Raw genomic sequence first — 23327 nt, 5'->3', positions numbered from 1 at the left:
TTTGAAAACCAAATTAGCCCAAAAATAACAAATCAAACCAAATTTTTATTCGGTTCACTTTGTAATTTTTTTATGTAAAACCAAACCAACCCAAAATTGAATTAGCCCAACCCAACAAACAGTTCAAAAGGAAACAGCACGCCTGCAACTGCAAGTCCGTGAATAATTTAAAACTAAAGAGATTAAAATAATTGATTTTGATTAGAATATGATTACTGAAATGCATCTGGCGATGATGTTGTTCATTCGATTCCAAAGAAACAGTCTCGTGATCGACTTCTCCTCCATTACTAATCCTATGCTCTATATCTCTCCAACACATCAACATTATTTTTTCGCCGTTAATATCAACATTTAACGCATTTTGATCATCCCGACAGCGATATACACCCACCCAAAAGAGAATCCAAATCTCTTTTTTTTTGTTTGTTTGTTTGACCCACTAGTGATCTCGCATCTGCTACCAACTTCCAATTAAAACCCCAAATCCTGAGCAAAATCATAAAGGGTTTCGTGCTAATCAATCTTTTAATGGCGTCTCTGGTGAGTCTTCTTCACTTGTTTTTTTTTTTCTGTTATTTGAATAAGACAAAGTTTTGATCTTTTTTTTGTCTCTTTTGAGGAAAAGACATAAAAAATCAAAACTTTTGTCTTTCTGTGTTCTGTTTGATCAGCTCTTTGGTTTGATCAACTTGATCCTTTTAGTGGGTTATTCGATCCCATCTTCAAAGTTTTGTCTTTTGATTTTAAAAATCTGAACTTGCAGATGTAGTCAGATCAAGAAGAACTCATATGACTTTGGTTCCTTCGTCAGAATCTTCTTACATGATGATTATTACCAAACACAAAAGAGATGTAAACCTGGTCGTGCTTCAGTTAGGAGCCGCCTTAGCCGTAACATTCGCTGGATTTCTCTTTTCTCGGTTTAGAAAAAATACTAAAAGCACAATCAGACCCACTTTGCCTCCTCTTCGACCTCAACCATCAGGTTTGTGTTCTATCTTATTGCTTTTTTATTTTATAAATTCTTACACATTCGTGAGTCTAATCTATAAAGATGGATTCTTGAATCTTCAGATCATGGATACAGAGACAGCTCCAATGAACCCATACATGTAAGTTATGAACAGTTTATGCTACAAGTTGCTATTTATAGGTTGACTTATACAATCTGTAGCTGATTTTTTGGCCTCTGATTGCTATTTTTGGTTTGACTTCTATGGAATCTATAGATTGATTATTTGACTTTGATTTGCTTTTTTTTTTAATTTTTATCTCTTATGTAGAGAGAAACACAGAGGACTAGTAAGGAAGAGTCTTTACTTGTTTTTTCGCCAAGAAGTGAATGTGACGCTGATGAGAAAGATGTGTTTCTGTTACCGGAGTTTGAAGATGAAGTCAAGAAGTTAGATTTATTGGTCTATGATGATGAATGTGAATCTCCAAAGTCAGATATGTCTTCAGCTCCTCTAGCGTTCCCAAGCGCAGAGGAAGGTGATCATGTGAACGAGATTAAACGGTTGAGAAACACGGTGAGGGCGTTGCGTGAGAGGGAGAGGTGTCTTGAGGACAAGTTGTTGGAGTATTACAGTCTCAAGGAGCAGCAAAAGATTGCCATGGAGCTGAGAAGTAGACTCAAACTAAACCAGATGGAGACTAAAGTTTTCAACCTCAAGATCAAGTCTTTGCAAGCTGAGAACGAGAAACTCAAGGCTCAGTGTTCTGAGCATTCTAAGGTTGCGTTGGAGCTGGATTTGGCTAAGTCTGAGGTTCATGTGCTGAAGAAGAAGCTCAACATCAAAACACAACAACACGTGGAGCAGCTCTTGTCTCTTAAAGAACGAGTGGCCAAGCTTCAAGAAGATGAGATCAAGGCTACTTTACCTGATCGTGATGCGGATAAGATGGTGCAGAGGCTAAGAGATTTGGAAGGAGAGATCAACGAGCTTAGAAATTCCAACACGAGATTACAGTTTGAGAATTTTGAACTAGCTGAGAAGCTGGAGTCTGTTCAGATCATAGCAAGCTCGAAGTTGGAGGATCCAGAAGAGGTAATAGGCCTAAACACATTTATCTGATTTTATAAATATCTGGATAGTATCTATATATTTGAATCAAAAACTAAAACCGAACCGAATTTAAAAAAAATACAAATTATATAACTTAAAATATCAATTATATTTAGTTTCTAAGTAACCAAATATCCTAAAAAGTTATTTATAAACCGAATTACCAGAAAATTCAACTATCCAAATATTTTTTACCTAAAATTTTTAAAATTATCTGAACTAGACGACATTTATATCTTAACAATTCGAATTATTCAATATTGAACCTAAAAACCCGAATTATCTAACATTTTTACCCATATTATATAAAACTTGGAAAACCGGAACAGTATGATTTTTTTTTTGGATCTTAGCCGGTTCCCAACTTTTCTATCCGAACCTAAAACTAAAATAACCGAAGAATTCCTAAATCTCTATAATTGAAAAACCGAAATACAAAAAAAAAACGAACCGAACGGAAACGAAAACCCATGCCTAGGAGGTAACTTGTCCAAGTTCTTGAACTTTCTCTAATAGGAAAATGAATCTTGATTGTGAAACTTTGTTTTCTGATGCAGATGGAGACATTACGCCAAGAGAGTAACCGATTGAAGAGTGAAAACGAAGAGCTGAAGAAGGAGATAGAGCAGCTTCAAGGAGATAGATGCACTGACCTGGAACAGCTTGTTTATCTCAAATGGATCAATGCTTGTTTAAGATATGAGCTGAGAACATACCAGCCACCTGCTGGTAAAACCGTTGCTAGAGATCTTAGTACTACTCTAAGCCCTACTTCAGAGGAGAAAGCTAAGCAACTGATTCTCGAATACGCACACGAGGAAGATCATACAGACTATGATCAATGGTCATCTTCTCAGGAGGAGTCATCATCAATGATCACTGACTCAATGTTCTTAGATGACTCTTCTGTTGACACTTTGTTTGCAACAAAAACTAAAAAGTCAGGGAAGAAGAAGCTTATGCATAAGCTGATGAAGATCTTACACGGTAAAGATAGTACTCAAGAGGGGAAGAAGAGAGCTGGTTCTTCTGAACCGAGCAGCTCAAGCACAGGTGTTCACTCGACTCCTAGGAGGCCTCATTCCATGGACTTCCAAATGCTGCTGCGTGGAGAAGATGAGGAGGACTTCAAGGATCACATGAAGATGCTGCATCGTAAGAGTGAAGGAGCAGAGGCTTCTAACTATGGAGAAGAAGAGTGTTTGGAGTCAGATCAGAACAGGAAGAAAGAGCTGATTAAATACGCAGAAGCGCTTAGGAAGTCTCGTTCCACAAAGAAGCTGCATAAAAAATCTGTCTCGTTTTTCTTCTGAGAGTAAGTAGAAAGCACTAATATACTTTTACTTGTATAACACGCATTGGCTGAAGTTCTATAACTATGTGTATGTGTGTATAGATAAAACTCAGAAATGTAATTTTTGTGAACAAAAACATAAGAACCAAATATTTTGTGAGAATGTGATATTTGCAGCTTGGGGAAGAGATCAATTTTTGTCTTATTACATGAGAGATGAGACTGTTGCTTAAGACAACATAGGCAGTGCTGAGTATAGTGAAAGATAAGAGATTACTTAAAAAGATTATCAAAGAACAGTGTATAAGATTATCAGATAGGAATTGATGGGAAAGAAGACTTGTGTTCACGTTCACAGGAAGCTAGAGAAACAAGGCAGATCTATGTTTTCTTCATGAAAAGTAGAGGAGAAACTCGGTTTGAGACTTTAAAGGATGTACCTCTTTGTAAAACTCTGATTTGTGAAGACAACTCTTTGTTAAATCAATCCGGTGTATGTTCTCATTACAAGCCTAAAGGGTCTATTTATAAGATATCAACTACATTATGTGTTGTGAATTATGCATTTGATAATAAGTCAATGGTAGAGATAGGGATAACACTAAAATTCATATTAGAAAATGAACAACTCAAAATAGTGATATAAAATGACATAACTATTCTTTTATTATGAGAAATCGAATTGATCTGGTAAAAAATACACATTGCTTTATTGCAATTTGCAAGAGATTGAATAACCTGAAGGCACGCCAAAACAACATGAAAGATGATATAATTAGTAAAGATTCAAAGTAACATAAATAAAACGTTTGAGGGCTCATATGTAGCTTTTCCGCTGAACTTTTAGACATCCAAATTATCAGGAGAAAGCGTCGTGAAATAAGCTCCAAGAGAGTTTAGGTTTTTGTCAGAAGATCCATGGAACCCAATGATTTTCTTGCCTTTGACTCCAAGTTTAAACTTTGTACCAAGGTTGTATCCCATGAGTGCAGAAGTCCTGATGTTGGTTTTGATCACCAGCGCCGGCTCAACACGGTTAGGAGCCCTAGGGCAAGAAATTTTTTTTTTACCCTCTAAAATTTATATACAGATAATGTTTAAAATATTTTTAAAATTTAATCAGTAATATTTTGTATATTTTGTAATGAAAATAAATTCATATACATATCAAATAATTTTGGGCCCCTTTCAATTTTATTTATTATATTTATAATTTTTTATATATAAAAATATAAATTTATAAAAAATTGGGCCCCTTAATTAGTATTATACGGGGGGACACGGGCTTGAGCCCGGGCGGTCGCACCGCTTTCCCCCCCCCCCCCCCCCCCAATGAGCCGGCCCTGTTGATCACAAGACCTTGTATCACGCCCTCGTCGTAGTAACACTTAATTGATACGATATGTTCATCAATAGTATGGTTAAGATCAAACTGCGAAATATATATATCCACATGAAAAAATCAGATTGATTGAAATTAAAGAAGATAGTGATCATATAAAACATGTCTACAAAGTTGATACCATTAACCAAAGCCTAAACCGGATCTAGCTTACGAATCAGTATATTTGTATTTCGTACACATTTAAACCGGTATTCCAAAGAAATGGAATGGAACAAGAATAGTATGATAATTAGGATTTGATCAAGTCACAGTTCAAAAAGGAATAATTTCGAATATAGGTGACAGAGAAACGATCGATAATATATAATCTATGAATGAAACAAAAAATCAAAAATCAAAAATCAAATACACCATATTGGTGCATGCGATCTAACAAACTCAAAGATCGAAGGAAAACCACGCAAACTTTGATGCTACTACCAATAAATCATATGAATGAGCGTTTGAACATGTACCGACTCGGTGAAACTTTGACCCGAGCCACCATGGATTGGTCCATCTTTAGGTTCTCCATTCTTAACATAGTCAAACTTGATGGACTCTATGCCATTACGACCCTCACGTATATAGATCTTTGATACACCTTCATGCTCGGCTCCATCATCCCATTGGTTGCCTCCATTTCCGCCTCTAGCTTCCAACTTTTGTGGAATTGGGAATCGATTTCAATATGATGATATAAATAGATCGTGTCAACTTTGTAAGTCTGTAATCTAAATTTCTAAATAATGAAACTAAAAATGAAAAGGAAAATGATGAGAAGTATATCAACAAAGATCGTTGTACTTTGTTGATATAGGATTTAGAAAGGCGTGAATATATATGCCTTTTACATGCTCGAATAGGCATTTCATAGTGTGAGTAACGTGACCCGTTTCATTCGTTACGCAGGAGATTAAAATACTTTGCGGATATTAATGGTTTTAGACTCTAACAAATAAAAAAAGAAGAAGAGACAAAACTCAAATCATAGATCTTTTACGGACTTTTGCAGAAGACGTTTGACTAGAAATATTTTCTAAACTACCTCAACCGAAAATGAATTACAAGATGACGATTTAGTCTTTTTCGCAAATAAAACTAGTCTCTTATAATATTACTAATACATAGCATTTTAATTTGGATATAAATGTTAATACTCTGTGTAATAATATAATTTTCTAATAACAATAGTAGAAATATATTTTAGTGTTAGAATAAATAACAATCTAAATTCAACATCAGATGTTAAATAAGAGAAAGCCAATTATATATATATATATATATAAAATCAGTTTAAAATAAAATTTTATGGAAAGCAACTGATCCAAAAATAAATTCGTAAGGATTTAGATTCAAAGGAGACAATATCATACTAATTAAAAAGTTAGACATCTGGTGCACGAACATCTGTTTGATCGCTAGTATGAACATTTGGTTTGACTCTAGTAGAGTGTTTGATCCAAGAGAGCACCTAGTTCGTCACCAACAAATTGGTGCTAGAGCCAAATTTTTGTGGTTCTTGATTTCAAAGAAGAATTATTAGGAAAAATAAACAATTTAAGTCTCACAGTTGATATTAGATCACAATCGAAGTCTACTTAGTATATATGAGACCGTTTCGTTAACAACTAACCCAAGAAAAAATCTGTAAGTGATTGGGCAATACTAAGCGAAAATTTGGACATTTGATAATGGACATCTGGATCTAATAGAGTGTCTAACCCCCACACCCCCCCCCCCCCCCCCCACCACGACTATCTAGTCTAGCTCTAGTAGAACGTCTGGTCCATGACAGAATTTAGTTCGTTATAACATTAATATCAGAGCCAAGATTATGTGGTGCTTGCTTTGAGAGGATGCTTGTTAGGATAAATAATCAATCCAAGTTCTGGTCCAACTTCTTGTCCAACTTCACTGAGTATGAGGATATTTAGGAACAACCGACCCAAATACAAATCCGTAAGGATCTAGGCCTAAAACTGACAATATCTTATCAAGCGAAGGGTTGGACATCTTGTGACATAAATCTATATATCTCTAGAAGAGCATCTAGTTCACAGAAAATAGCATATGATACAACGTCTGACCCCTGAAAGCATATGGTCCATCACAACTAATTTGTATCAGAGCCAAGGTTGCATGGTATTTTGTTGAAAAGAAGGATTGTTAGGATAAATAAGCAAACAAAGTCCTACATCGGGTATTAGATCAGAGAAAGTCTAATATACAGTATATATATAGTTCAACTCCACTTAGAACTAAGCTTTTTGGAGAGCAACTGATCGTAAATAAATGTGTAAGGATTTACGTCTTAATCAAACAATATCATAATAAGCGAGGGGTTAGACATCTGGTGACAGAGATCTGGATTAAGTAGAACGTTTGATCTCCAAAACAGACATTTGGCCGGGCTAATAAGGCGTCTAGCTAAGGAGGCATTTGGCATGTCACAACATAACTATAAAACTTGAACGCTAAAATATAAACCATACATGTTAAATCTTTATTAAAGATTAGTGAATTCAAACTTTTGTAACTAAACAATATTTTTAATACTAAATCCTAAAAGTTTTTTTTAGTTAGAAAGCGGTTATACAAAATAAATAATTCTCTTCGAATTCTAGTTAAATAATGGTACAACATAACATGAAGATTCATTTATGCGTGAATGATACTGGTCTTGTAGAATACAAGACATTATCATGTTTTTGTTTATGAAGGCACTTAATTGGAACTATCGAGAGATTATGAATGACCTCATAGTCCAAAGTCTAAAAGAGATGTATCAGAAACATCGTCTAAGAGTTATATTCCTTTTTCAGAGAAAAAAATAAGAAATCTTTGCTGCACACAAAGTGATCTAGGATTTGATCAGTTGTTACGTTAATGTCACTTGGCCAAAGCGAAAGTTTAGTTCTGTATTTATGGATGATTTCCAATTTAATGTTCTCTTTATCGAATGACTGATGTTGAGGCAGTCATTGATAAAATAAGGGTATGTATGACTTTTTTATGGGGATCCTTTCTTAGAGCGAAGAGACGTATGATAACGTGTCGTATGCGTAAAAATCATCTTTTTGGTGGATGGCTATTGGAATTTTACCTCACAATTGATGGCTTTCGAAAGCCACATCTGGAAATATCCAAATAATGGGAACAAAGAACCAAAGCAGATGAGAGTCTTCTTTATATATTTGGAGCTAGATACACCTATTTGGACAATAGAGAGTATCTTATGGCATTCTATGTATCAAAACGTTGGAACAGGACTACAAAGATTTGATCACCATAATTTTGGAACCACAAGTATGTCCAAACTTCTTGACATAGGTGAAAGAGATTATGACGTTACAAAGAAGATTTAACTTTTTAAGCTTTTCTGCATTATTCGAGATCAGAATACAACTATTGATTCTCTAGCTAGAAGTGCAAGATCTTAATACAAACAACTTTTTATGTTGATTATTTAATCCCGATTTATTTTTTTTACCACTTTTTGTTTGAATAATAAAATTACCGTGTGATATCAGAAAGAAATCCTAAAAGCTAAATCTAAATCTTAACCTTTAACTGTTAAATCTTAATTAATATTAGTGAACATATATTTGATTAATTTAAAATGTTCTCAAGTTCGTTTTATTATGTTAATTAACTTAAAATTTTGTAAATTATATTTGAACATTCACATAGTTCTATATTGTTTTATATGTTAATATAAATTTTCATGTGTTTGCCTTGTAGAAACAATATTGTTCATAGCTATGTTCGATTTAGCAATCTTCACATTTAATTAGCCTATAAATAGACACGTTACTATAATGGTACTCTACTATAATTACATTATCTGTAAATATATTAAACTTTCGTATAAGGAACTGAAATCTAACCTATACTAAAAGGGTTATATAAGCATCAGAGAGTGTGTCCACGTAGGACAATTAAATCATCCAATCAGAGAACAGCTCTCCGCCACGTCAGTTACGCATGACAAATTCTAATTTTCCCAAAATCGAATCTCGATCCCTTTCTCTTCGTCTTCTCCGTCTGCTATTTTAGATCGAAACCGACTTGCTCGACTGGTCTTGCAGCGACGAATCACCTGCGAGGCATAGTCTTATCTTCCGCGGTTTGATCCCTGTGCTGTACGCAGGGTCGGCAAGAGCCTCGCACGATGAATCGACAGAAGAAGCTATTGAGTTTGCGACTCAGCAGGGGAAAGAGAAGGAGCTGTGCAAGACTGGAGACTCCGTTGTTGCTCTACTCCGAGTTGGGAACGCTTCCCTAATCAAGATCTTGACCATTAAGTGATGATGATTAGGAAAAATCCTGTTTTTGGCGTCTGGCGTTTGGAGGAAACACAACTATATACGTTTTTCTTAATATGAATTTTATTCAAGATTTGTGATTAAAATCTTGAGATAGAAAACTCAAATTCTCTTTCTTGATAATTACAACTGTGGTGACCCGTGTGAATCCACTTACGGTTTTTTTTTTTTGGATACTCTGGTGGTTGTATGGAACTAATGAATCGTACACGTATCTCTACTATCATGATTTTTTTTTGTTTTATTTTTTTTTGTTTTGGTGAAGTTTGATTCTTTGGTTGCAGCCCTTCCGTTATCAGACTGAGGTGAAGAACTTAGTTGAAAAGAATTGCTGAACTCCTGGTAATATATGTCTCACTCACTGATAAATTGAGCTCGATAAATAAATCATTGCATGTTCCCTTCTATGCTATTTTTCTTCAGGTGGAAAATGATGTTATTGGCCAAGAGCTCTCTAACGATTTACATCTATTCTGATCCAACTGCTGCGGAACGTTTGTATCGAAGAAAGATGTCATGTAGAAAAAGGTATGTTAAACAGTTTACTCTCTCCTTATATTCTAAACTAAAACCTCGGAATATAATTTTAGTTGTTTATCTTTGTTTTATTTTAGTCATCAGCTGGGCAAGCACAAGGTTTAACAACCACTAAACCACTCAGTTGAGACAGTAGGATCTCTTTCGTGTTGATCATACAAGGTCTGTTGCTAGGCTGAGATTTTTATATTTTTCTGTGAGAATAAATGGAGTATGAAAAAAAATTAACCAATCCCTAACACTTATAACAAACTTCACTATCTCCCTCTCTATTCGTTACCAACTCAAATCACTTTTACCATATCATTGAAGCTTGCGATATAGAGCTAGAAGACAAACCAGAGAAGTAGCGGAGCTGAAAACAGAGAGGTAGAGCTAGAGAGAATTACGAGGCTGAAGCATGTAGAGGCAGACATATCCCCAGCTAAAAGTTAACGATGCAAAGCGGAGGCTGATTGGTCGATTATGAAGGACATGGACAATATTCAAACGCTGGATGCAAAATTGTTTTCAGGATTTTATTTTCTAACGCCACCGTGAGTTTATTATTACCTCCATCACCTTATCTCTTAGAGTTACACAGATTTTTTTATTTCTTTCTCTAAAACAGAAGCTTATCATTCATTGTTCCTAATATTGATCACTCTCTGTTGTTTTTCTTTGTTTCAGGTATGTGCAGGTTGCAGAGTTTAAATGCCTACTTGGTGTTAAAGCTAATACCAAAGAATGAATACTATGACAAAACTCTCCAGCTTCCAAAATAATTTGATGCTACAACCGCTTGGTGACAGTGCACCAGTGTTGGAAGGATCCTAGGTTAGTCTTAGATTCCATTATCTGTGCCTCTATTCATTGTCTTGAAAAATATGATATACTGGTTCTTCTTAAGTTCTGTATCTAATTCTCTCATTGAGTATCACACTAAAGATCAGGTAAAACTTTGCTTGCTAGGTTTTATATTCATTAGTGTCTTCTAACAATTTCCAATTTCCAACAAGACAAAAATTGATGATTGCTAGCATCTTTCTATCAGAAAGATTAATATGGTGTCCAGAACATCATTTAGATAGTAATCGTCTATACACTTAAGTCTATGTGGTTTTATTCCGAAATCAGTTGTAAGAAGATATTGTTGTGGTCGCTTCTTTTCACAGTACTGTAGTAAAGGTTCTTCTCGACATGTGCAGGTGCTTTTTTATACAACTAAATAAATGTCTAATACCAACCCGAGGAAGCTGTACATTGACAATGTTGATGATGAAACGGAAGATTCCGAGGACGATTTAGATGAGAACTTTCATGGGGATGACATGCCTGCATCCCACTGCAATGTCGACGAGTTTGACTAGAAAAAAAATTATCATTATTTTTTATATCTCTGTTCAGGGGAAGAGAAAGATTTGGCTCAACAGATGCCGCCAATATATTTTTTTATCCTTCTTTTCGCTTCGGTACTTCCACAACACATATTCTATAATTGTTAGTTTGTTTTTCTCTCCTCAGGTCTCATTCATCTTCTGTCTATTTGGAAATTAAACTTACTGAAGAAGTTGCAAGGGATAAGCAAAGTTGCTTCTTCTTCAGGAAACAAGTAAGCATCACCTCCTCTCTGAGAAATGTTTCATTGTTTCTTCGACTTTGGATCAATTTTCCGGAGGTTTTAACACTTTCACTGAATTTTTTTAAGGTTAGGTTGCAAGAAACACTGACACCAAAGAAGTTGCTTATTCTAGCTCTTCAGGAAGCTGAGAGAAATGGAAATAGCATATATATTATCTGCCTTATCCGTGAGTACACTTTTGGCTTCCACTCACACTTTAATTAGTGTTCCAGAATTAGTTTGGGGCTTTATGTTAACTGCTATTGGTTACAGGTGTGGAGGATTCAGAGGATGAGGACCATACTTCTCAGGTAGGTTCTTACATTACTACTTAACAATTTTTTTACCTTAGAGCTGAGAACCTTTTTTTAACAATATGAACCTTTGTGCCCACGTATGTAAAAATAAATACTGTCCAACCCCTTCTTTTGTTTAGTCATGTGTTCTCCAAAGTACAAAGTTGTGAAAAGACGTTCCCATTATCGAGGAGATACGTCATACATGTTCCATCTATCTATTATGCTTCCCTCTGGTATTAGTTGTTTTGTTTCTATGACCAGGTGGCTAATCGTTGATGCTTTTTGATCAGGTGGCTAAGCGTTGATGCTTTTTGATCAGGTGGCTAAGCATTGATGCTCACTGCAGGTTTCAACTGAATCACTTTGGTTTACTCCAAAAGAGAGGTATTAGCATATAACTACTATACACTGTGCTCTTTGGTGTCTGAAGGAAAGAAATCTGCTCTCAGGTATATATTTAAATATATGGTTTCCGTTGCAATTTAAAATTGGATTCATATAGTTTTAAGCACACAACACATATGCTAATTTGAAGGTTCATCGCAATGGAACTCTATAATGTCTGAGAGGTCCTCTATAGTTCCATCATCAGGCTTCCCAAGTTTAATCTTTCTCCAAGGTATAAGTATTTTCACTATTATATTTTTAAATTCCACTCTCTTTTTATCTATGTAGTAGCATATTGAAAACCCAATGTGATAAGAATCTCTCATTCTGAGAATTCAAAAAGTTTCCATATGGCGGAAGGGATGTAACACTTCTGAAGTCATTTGAGTTCCAAGACCTATAATCATGTGGTCAGTTTTTACCGTTTCAAGTTTCAACAGTGGTCACTCCACTTTGGGTCAGCTTGCATTCAGTTACATGCCAGTTAAGTTCAAGTTTCTTCGTGCAAGAGCGTGCACCCGAACATCACCTCTCAATTTAGCTATAGAGATTCTGAAATGGAGTGAGGAGAGAACAAACATATGTGTGATGTATACTCTATGTCCAGTACTTATCAAGTTCTTCTCAAATCAGTGTATTCACATTAAAAACAAGTCTAATGTTTGAGATTCAGTTCAGCGCATTCGTTCACCACTATCTGGAGTATAGATTCTTACACATTGATCTTAATTGTTTGAGATTCAGTTCAGCGCATTCATTTCTTTTTTGAACTTGACCATTGCAGCTCTTCGCAACTAAACCATGACTTGAACCCTTCTAACCATAGACTGTTCTCTTCTTTTTTTTTGTGACTAATTGACTGTTCTATAATGAACGCTGACATTAACATTTTAACAATCTGTGAAACAAAACAACTCATCCTTCGTAAGTAATCCTGTTGAGCAGCATGCATCATGAACTAATAAAATGTTTTTTTTTTGTGCAACATTAGTTATCTACTTAATTAACTTCATTTGGTAACTAAATGTCTTTTTAAAAAAAAAAAAATTCTCTCGCAAGTTATCATGTAAATACCATACGTTTTGAACCAAGTGTTGTCCAAGGTTGAGTCCTCACAAAAAGAGTACGAAATATAAGGAAACCATAAGAGAAGACAAACTAATACCAAATTAAACAACAACATGTCAACGTTTTTCATTTATGTTCACAAAAAAATAAAAAAAGTTTAAAAATCACAAAAATGTATGAAGTTTAACAAAAACAATAAAAACTAAAGTTAATTAGAAGTAAGAAAAAAAACTAATAATGACAGAAATTTTACGGAAATAAAAATCAATGAAGTTATATCGAATTAGAATGTGATATTAATTCAAAACAATAAATGTTTTTACTAAAAATGAAAATATGAAAATATGAAAATATTGGTTTTGGATCATTATTTTGGACCGAAAATATATTCTAAATTCCCCTAAACAATTAAATAGATGCATTAATCCTTAATATTGTAATCAAGCATATAAGAAAAAACATTACGTTAGAACGTATATAAACATTACAAAAGATAAAAGATAGTATCTGTAAAATTAAATAGTATTTAGTGGTAAAAGTAAAATAAATTGAGAATATCTAGATTATATTTTTACACTGATTTTAATCAATGAATAATATTTTAACTATAGTTAGATTGTCAAATATTATTCTGTTTATAATAAAAATATAATATATTAAATAATAATAATTTTGTAGAAGTTTTAGTTAATTTAACTCATACAACATTTTTTTGCAAAAATTGTTTTAATTTTTTGTATGAAAATTGTTTTTTAAGTTAAAAAAAATACCATTTAGTTTATTTAAAACAATGAATATATAAATTAGGTATACTTATTATCAAACAAGTAATAAAAAGAGGATATAAGCTTTAGATAGAGCATCCATGTAGGCGAACATAATCGGCTAATGAGAAACTACATTTTTGCCATGTCACTTCCTCTATTTGTTTTACAAAATGATCCTTTAATTTTTTACTTACAAAATTATAATCGAAATTATTTTTTTAGTGAAAATATATTATTTACATAAATATAATTATATTTTTATTTACATAATAGTTTGTAAATAAATATTTAGTGTAAATAATATCATAATTTTATAAAATACTAAAATAAATTGGGTTGGTTTCCAACTTTCACAAATAAAAAGTATTATTTGTAAACTTAGAAAAGAATATTGAATAGTCTTTTCAGGAGAGAAAATAGAAAAATACATCGGAGACAAATCCATCTCTATTACGAAATTCCTCTATTTTAGGGAAAAAAATAGAAGAATACATTGGAGATGGTCTAAGGCATGGCTGACGTAAATGATCGACGTTGAGATTTCAGCTTTTAATATTTTTACTATTCTAATGTTTCAATATAATTTGAATATTCCCTTTGCTTTATATTATAATGGTTTAAAAGTATTTTTTGTTTACTATATAAATTGTTTTTATATTTCAATATAATTTTATATTTATTGGATATTGCGTTGCCAATTAAATTATATAAACTACTGTGTAATTGATTAAATTTATATATTAAATGACAGTTTTCTAAAATAATAACTTTTGAATATTTTTTCAAAAAAACTTTTAAATATTACAGATTTTAATTAAATCTGGAGGATATAAGCCTCAGATAGAGTATCCACGTAGGCGAAAATAATCGGCCAATGAGAAACTATATTTTTGCCATGTCATCTCCTCTATTTGTCTTTACAAAATGATCCTTTAGCTTTTTACTTAAACAATTATAACCGAAAATAGTTTTTAGTGAAATATATTATTTATATAAATATAATTATATTTTTTTACATAATAGTTTGTAAAGAAATATTTAGTGTAAATAATATCATAATTTTATAAAATAAATTGGGCTGGTTTTCACCTTTCACAAATAAAAAATATTATTTGTAAACTTAGAAAAGAATATATCAAGAATATTCTTTTTAGGAGAGAAAATATAAAAATATATCGGAGACAAATCCATCTCTATTATGAAATTCCTCTATTTTATTTTATAAAATAGAGGAATACATTGGAGATGGTCTAAGACATGGCCGACGTAAATGATCGACGTTGAGATTTCAGCTTTTCTGATTCTTACTATTCTAATGTTTCAATGTAATTTTAATATTCTCTTTGTTTTATAATATAATGGTTTAAAAGTATTTTTTGTTTCACTATATAAATTGTTTTTATATTTCAATGTAACTTTATATTTATTGGATATTGTGTGGCCAATTAAATTATGTAAATTATTGTGTAATTGATTAAATTTATATATTAAATGACAGTTTTCTAAAGTAATAACTTTTAAATATTACAGATTTTAATTAAAACTGATTACATTTTGAAACAAATAGAGTAATCTATAAACTAACTTTATATAGATATGAGGACAAAATTGTAAAGTGGTCTCACCTTGAACTTTTCTTATTCTGTGCATTCCTAATTAGAATGAGATAATGAACATCTAATATTATATTACTCTGAGTATATTAGAAATAGTCGAACAGAAAACCAATTAACGATGATGTAAGGAAGACATAAAGATGTATTTCTAATTATCACAAATATAGAATCAATTGACAACAACTTAATTATGTCCAGCGTAAGACAACCGAGAAGAGTTTCCTTACATTCTAATATTATAATATCTCACTATATTAGTGGCTAAATCAGTTTTCTGTAGCACAAATACTCACTCCATTCTTGGAGTTTAAGCTTTTCTATCTGATGATATTAGTAGTTTGATCCCCAAAAAAAAACGATCGAACGGTACATTGTAATTGGAGAAAGAAAACAAACAAAAATCAACCGGAGACTTTTCAGGAATATGAAACAAAAATTAGAAATCGCAATTCTCTACAGTTAAAGAATAAGGCAATAAAACTGTAAAAATACAAAATAAAACAAAAAATATACAAAGAAATAAAGATTTAGTAAAATAAAATCATAATATAATTTCCGTAATTGATAGTGCTCAGTTAAACTAAAAAGTCTAAATCTACAACATACACAATTTTATTTAAATCTTTAAACCTATTATCTAATTAAAATGATTCTACAAAAAGTGCCAGCACGAAAAGTTAGAAAATATATGATAAAATATAATACATAACGTTAAAATACATTATCACTTATCAATAAAAAATCATGTTAGTAGTAATAAAAATGAAATGACAACACATTTATTAAAACCATAGAATAACACGCAACAAGGTGTTATTAAATATACAAACTAAAAATTAAATATGCTCAATGCAAACATAAATAAAAATGAGGCATCATATTTGGATATATTTAAAATTATTAAATATATTATATTCTTGATAATTTTAAAATTACTTAAAAATAAACTACATTATTAAAAAAATAATATACAAATATAACTAAAGCAATTTTGGTAACGTCAAAATAAAAAATAAATAAAATATATATTATGTTAATAAAATAGGTTTTAGATTTTAAAGACTTATAATTCATGTAATATTACAAAATTCAAATTTTTTTTATTACAATTAATATTTTACCATTAGATATATTAAAATAATATTCTAGATCGATATCCAATTGTCAGCTTTCAACTATTACACGTAAAAAAATATTATTACGTACGTTTTTTTTTGAAAATGGGGTTTTATATTTTAAGTAAGTTATTGGAGTACTTTTTCTTTTCGTGAATTTATTCGATATGAGATTCCGATCTTTTAAAATAAGATAATTTATGTTCTATACATGAATATTTTTCTTACATAACTCTAAAATCTCGGACTTGATTCTTCATATTTTATTAATTAATTGTATTACATATAATAGAAATACTTACTTCGAACTAAAAATTAAAAAAAAATGAAATTTAAAAATTAGTTATATATAGTTTAATATAAAAATTCACATACAAATAAAAATGATAAATGTAACAAATTTAAATATATTATCCGCGCGTAGCACGGAGAAAGAATCTAGTAAATTTAAAAGTGAATCAAGAAAAGAAGAAACAATTATAATTGATTATAATATTTTACTATTGTAGAAGCTATTCACAAATAAATAGAGTTATATTTAAAAAAAAAACTGAAGTAACTGATAAACGTAGAACAAATTACATTTCTTAAGACAATAGGGCTAAGTTCAAAACATAATAAGTTAATAGGGCTTAAAACAAAAATTTATAAATGTTATTAAAGAAATGCTCTATACTTTTACTTGGTATTATTGTTACACTTCATTTTGGTTGTACTAGTAACTTGGTTCAACATGTTGGGAATCCATTTAAGATACTTTTTTCCTATCAATATTGTAAAACACATTATCGATCATCTGAACTATTAAAACATGAATACATTTAGTATTTTTTCCTGAGTTTTACTCAATAACTAGGTAGTAACCCGCGCCTTGCGCGGCATGCGATATCTATATCATTCTTAATTGTAAAGATTTATAATTTTGTATAACATATGGTGTATCTTAAATCCATGGTGCTTAACGAATAAATGGACGATAATATGTGGAACATGAAGTCTATGACTTGAGTTAATTTTGACTTCATGTTGATTTACATGTTAACAATTCGACAATCATTATCATTAGACATGTTTTTTTTTATAAATCGAAGTATATAACTTGTCTTAGATGTTAATAAAATTTTGAAATATAGGTCAGAACACTCAAAATATGATTATCTCGGGGGATAAGGAAAATATATAGCCAAACTCTAACCCTGTGTAATTTAAAAAATATAGTACTCGAAATGAAAAAAACAACATTGAAGCATAAAATAACTGAAGGTTATCCGACTCTTTAAAACATAAAGAAAATAGTGTTTAATAAAAAAACCAAAATAACATTAAAGTTCCGTAAAATAGTAAATCAAATCTTTAACTCTCTTGAAGTTGAATCAAATTCCACGGAATGGAATCTTGAAAGTAAAAAAAAAACATCAGTACTATCAACATATATTGGTTATCAGAATTGAATTGTCATAAAAAAAATTTTGAGATCATTATAAACTCACATTGATTTGTAGTATTTTATTTGAAAAATCTCAGGATCAAATAAAATATCCGAACAACCTTCAACAGTTGTTAAATGTCAGAAACAATCTAATTTTATTCGGTTTAATCGGTTTATATACCAAACCATATATATATATCACAGTGTTTTTAAAATGACATCCATTCGGTATATTCTCGGTATTACGAAATTCAAAGCACTTTCTCTATTTTGGTTCGGTTATATAATAAGTAGAGTATGCAAGTAAATTTAATATAAAAAATGAAATTTAAAAATTAGTTATATATAGTTTAATATAAAAATTCACATACAAATAAAAATGATAAATGTAACAAATTTAAATATATTATCCGCGCGTAGCGCGGAGAAAGAATCTAGTAAATTTAAAAGTGAATCAAGAAAAGAAGAAACAATTATAATTGATTATAATATTTTACTATTGTAGAAGCTATTCACAAATAAATAGAGTTATATTTTAAAAAAAAAACTGAAGTAACTGATAAACGTAGAACAAATTACATTTCTTAAGACAATAGGGCTAAGTTCAAAACATAATAAGTTAATAGGGCTTAAAACAAAAATTTATAAATGTTATTAAAGAAATGCTCTATGCTTTTACTTGGTATTATTGTTACACTTCATTTTGGTTGTACTAGTAACTTGGTTCAACATGTTGGGAATCCATTTAAGATACTTTTTTCCTATCAATATTGTAAAACACATTATCGATCATCTGAACTATTAAAACATGAATACATTTAGTATTTTGTCCTGAGTTTTACTCAATAATTACACCTGATTGCCACTAGCATAATACACTTTAGTTTTGTCTAATTAATAAACCAGCAATTTAAGATTGTCGGGTCTTACTCGAAACAAAAACCCAATTACTAAACACCGTCGTATCATGACTGAATATATAATATTATCATTTACACTCCCATTTGAAACATGCCACCTCGGCGAAACCCACTAAATATATAGTTCAACATATATTCATTGATACAAACACTATTTCTAATCTAACGATCACCTATAATTATTTTGACCGGTTCATGATTGCAAATTAAATCTGCAAAACCAGTCGTAGACCGAAGCATAAGACAACTTTAATGATTAAAAAAAACAAACTATAATGTGATATAAAATACACGAACTCTAAAGCAAATCATTGACTTTTTGTACTCATTTTAGGATTTATATAGTTTAGTATTTTTGATCCTACAAATTGATTGTGTTATAGATTTCGTGATTATAAATATGTTTCTCAATTGTTTATTTAAAGATTCAGAGACCAAAATGTCCAAGTTCGAATATTGTAGATCACCGGTTCTGAATAAAAAAAACGTAAATACAACTATGATTTTGTATTTAATGCAGAAAGTCTTAGTAAACCATAATAAATTTGCTTTAAGAAAAATGTATATTGTGGTTCCTTTGACATACTAATTTAGAAGATTTATACACAAATATAATATATTGATGATCCGTGTAGACGTGTTACATAAAATGTTGTACAAAAAGGACATGTTGTATAAAACATATATGTAATAACATATATATGTAATATGATAAATATTATATATCTATAATATAAAATATACGTAAGCTATTTATTTATATTTAAAAAAATTATATCCTTTAAAGAAAAAAGCAACTCACTTGCCGATGATAAACACACAACAGTAATAGAAAGACGACTTCCTTATCAATTGAGAATCCCACAGACTATATGGAAGCATATCTCTGATTCACTCACACATGTTTGATCAAGTAGCAGTTGTATATGCAGCTCTACCAACACAAAAGCTGAGACGATAACTATTTTTCTTTGAGATGAACCAAATATGATTCGATAAAGCTTCATCTTAGTCCTTCAAGTAGCAATTGTATATATGCAGCTCTATATTGAATCGCTGGATATTATTTCTTTTAAGTGTTTCTGAACTAGTTTAATATATATAGCTTTTCACAGTTCTATATTAATTCCGGCCAATATAACTTATGATAGATCTTACATATGTATAGTTTACTCTATATATCATCCCCTTTTAATAAGTTAATAGATCTTACATATATATGTATAGTTTACTCTATATATCATCCCCTTTTTATAAGTTAATTTTTGCCATGTTATACAATATCGATTACTTTATAACTACAACAAACATACACAAACACGTAAATAAACCTGTCTATATTCTGACCGATCTGATTTCGTTTCGGAATCCTATTGCAATTGTCAGAATACATGAAACACCATTTTCTTACTTTCCTCTATATAATTTTATCTAGAGAATACTCCTTTTAAAGATTTTACAGCCATTAAAGCGTCAGGTAACATATTTTAGTACGTTGCACATCATAATTTCAGAATATGAATATATTTACATGTTTGTGTATGTGTATGTGTGTGTATCAAACACATGCATATTTTTCTAATTGTCTTATCACTTTTATATCCCAACGAAGGAAAGAAAAGTTTACAACCTCGCTCTTCAATCTTGATTTTTAAGAATCAAATCATCTATAAAGACGAAAACAAACGTGATTTACGAAAGAAGTTTTTATTGACTTTGCCAGATATAAGCTTTTCTTGATAGTGGTAGAGTTGTTGTTTTGATAGGTAATTGGCTGATCGCTATAACTATGATTTCAAACTTGTGAATATGTTATAAAGAAAATTAAAAGAACTAAAAGAAAATTAAAGAAAAAAGTTGAAAAAGAAAGTACTTTTCTCTCTTTTGCTTTAGGGAAAGAGCCAAACAACTTGCAATGACCACTTTGAGTTTCGTGTTTCATTTCATCTAAGTATATATCCAAGATATCACCATAATATAGTTTTCTAAGCATGTTTTCAGTGGTAGATGTTTTGGAAAGTGAGCCTTGCACAAAGACTATAAAATTAATATGATGCCTATACAAAAAAATCAGGATTTTAAGTGAGTAACAATGAATGAGATTGTAACCTTCAGATGTATTCATGAGTCATGTCATGCAAATAATTAAAAGGCTATAGAAGATCCAAACCGTACGAAACTGTAGATACTAATCAAAGAACGATACGAGAATATTGTATAATTTATGTTCTTTTACGTTAGCCAAAAACAAGATATAAAAGAAAATTAAAAATCATATGAACAAATTTATATTGTCCATATGATCATGATTATTGTCACTTACCAAAAAAAATATTTATGAAAGTTCATCAAATTGTTTTACGAAGGTACAGTATTATTGCGTCCATGCATCTGTTTTTTCTTACTAAAACATTAGTTTTATTGACAAAGCCCATGATATTCTTCTTATTGACAATATCCAATTGTTTCAAGAAAAGTGAAAATAAAAATCCCCCAAAAATATCATTACATATCAAGCATTTAATCAGCAAAAGAAGAAGAAGAGAAATACGAAGAAGCACACAATCAGATTAGTTTTTAGCTGAACTCAATCATTTTTTTCTGCTGATTCAAGTTCTTATAAAACTTCTTTATGAAATCATCAGCCGCTTGGTCCACGTGTCCGTTAGCCACGCCACCATTTTCCGGTGTTAACGGAAACGGTGAGTCCGTTACTCTCAACGGCCTCACCAAAGGAGTCCGACCAAACCCTGGAAAGTAAGGAGACAAAGCCGCCGACAAATACGCGGGAGTAACGTTTCCTTTGTCACCAACGCCGTTAAGAAGCTCAAGAACTGCTCTAGCTGCGGCAGCGTCGTCGTCGAGCGTCTGAGGCGTTTGACCACACGCGAAGAGATTATTGTGGCTCTTTTTCTTCATGAAACCAATATTGGGAAAGGGGAAAGAGTAGTTTGGAGTATTGCTGCAGCTAAACTCGTATTCTTGTCGTTGAGGTGCGTTTGCGGCGGCCGACGAGGAAGTGTCGGCGGCTGGGACACGGCGACGGTGGTGGAACATGAGGTTCTTGCCGCGTTTTAGAGTGGCGTTGAAGTCAGCGATGAGTTTGTGTTTTGAGACGCCTTTACGGATCATGTACAAGAGAAAACGTACGATGTTCCATAGCTTCTTGCTTATTGGTTCGTTTTGATCCATTAGATCTTTAGAGGGTTTTTAGTGAGAGAAAGAAAGAGAGAGGATATTGTAATATTGGTTTTTGAGATTTGATTACTTATGAGCTAAGGAGAAGAAATGTGAAGGTTTTATAAAGGAAGAAATAGAGGTGCTAAAACGTGCAAGATATTATATAAAGATTATAAAGACAAAGCAAAAGCTTATTGGAGCATAATTATTGAATCCATGTCACTTTAAAAGAAAAAACTTTGTTAATATGGATTAATTATATTTTATATTACAAGTTTCCTTAACGAGGATGTATGTTTGTTGTAGCCTCTGATTATATTTTGAAATGATCAAGAACGAAATCAGAGGTCTTTCCTTAATTTGTTTATCATTTTGCATTGGATTTGTCTTAACTTATCCTAATCTGCTTTGTTATCAGTTGGGAACCAAACCCTGTCGAGGCTAATCATGTAGCCTCAGTTAGAGAACAGTTGTTTACTTGCATACTCTACTTTCTTGTTGGAGCCTTAACTTTTTTCGTGTTGTTTACTTCTTGTTGGAACCTCTTTGACCTTCACTAACATACTGAAACCTATGATTTTTCGTGATGTTTTAAAAAATTTAAACACATTATACATTTGTATTAATGTATATTAAACTCTCTTTAATGGTACATGGGCATCGTTTAAATTTTTTATCAATTAATTTATTAAAACTTCATAGTACTCCCTAATTTGTTTCACTAGCTACTATAAAATCAATATTCCTTAGAAAACAAAGACAAAAAAAAGTTCGAAACCTCTTTGACATTCATCATATGTTAGTGAAGGATGTAACTATGCATTAAAATAAAATTTTCATTTTTTTTTTATTTTTCTCAAAATTTATGGGTCCCCTACGAAAATATTTCATTTTTCGGTAAATGCTCTATATACTGAAGCCTATGATCTTTATTGTTGTTTTAATATTTTTAAACACATTCTACATTTGTATTAATGTATATTAAACTCTCTTTAATGGTGCATGAGCATCACTTAAATTTTTTGTCAATTAATTTAGTAAAACTTCGTAATACTCCCTAAATTGGTTGACTAACCACTATAAAATCGCTATTCCCTAGAAAAATATAAACAACAAATGTTCCAAAACTCTTTGACCTTCATCATATCTTAGTGAAAGATGCAACTATGCATTAAAATAGAATTTTCATTTTTTTGAATTTTTCTCAAAATCTATGGGTTAACACCCCTACAAAAATATTTAATTTTTCGGTAAATGCTTTATATACTAAAGCCTATGATTTTTCGTGTTTTTTTTTAAATTTCTAAACACATTATACACTTGTATTAATGTAT

At 31.3% G+C, this 23327-nt stretch overlaps 2 protein-coding genes and 1 long non-coding RNA gene across 4 annotated transcripts; 1 reads left to right on the top strand and 2 right to left on the bottom strand.

The window, feature by feature from the left end:
- Positions 1-61: 61 nt before the first annotated feature.
- Positions 62-3568, top strand: LOC103832813 (protein CHUP1, chloroplastic). Of its 2 annotated transcripts, XM_009108904.3 has the most exons (5): positions 62-543; positions 767-988; positions 1078-1115; positions 1287-2051; positions 2627-3568. In XM_009108904.3, the coding sequence occupies exons 2-5, from the start codon at positions 793-795 to the stop codon at positions 3380-3382; spliced, it is 1755 nt and encodes a 584-aa protein (XP_009107152.1). In that variant the 5' UTR covers positions 62-543; positions 767-792; the 3' UTR covers positions 3383-3568. The 2 variants fall into 2 exon arrangements, with proteins under 2 accessions (XP_009107152.1, XP_033132391.1); XM_033276500.1 differs by lacking the exon at positions 62-543 and having other exon boundaries at positions 574-988.
- A 418-nt stretch (positions 3569-3986) lies between these two features.
- LOC117127143 lies at positions 3987-9679 on the bottom strand. The gene is made up of 2 exons (XR_004449946.1): positions 5224-9679; positions 3987-4795 (listed from the first exon to the last, which is right to left on the bottom strand). It is a non-coding gene; the product is annotated as an uncharacterized LOC117127143 (long non-coding RNA).
- Positions 9680-16688: 7009 nt separating this feature from the next.
- LOC103847600 lies at positions 16689-22964 on the bottom strand. Its single transcript, XM_033276531.1, has one exon. It carries the CDS (start codon positions 22003-22005, stop codon positions 21391-21393), a length of 615 nt encoding a protein of 204 aa, XP_033132422.1. The 5' UTR covers positions 22006-22964; the 3' UTR covers positions 16689-21390.
- Positions 22965-23327: the final 363 nt, after the last annotated feature.

Source organism: Brassica rapa, chromosome A08 (genome assembly GCF_000309985.2).
Source record: "Brassica rapa cultivar Chiifu-401-42 chromosome A08, CAAS_Brap_v3.01, whole genome shotgun sequence".
NCBI lineage: Eukaryota > Viridiplantae > Streptophyta > Magnoliopsida > Brassicales > Brassicaceae > Brassica > Brassica rapa.
Note: the sequence above shows the minus strand (reverse complement) of the source record. Positions and strands in the feature narration are given on the sequence as shown.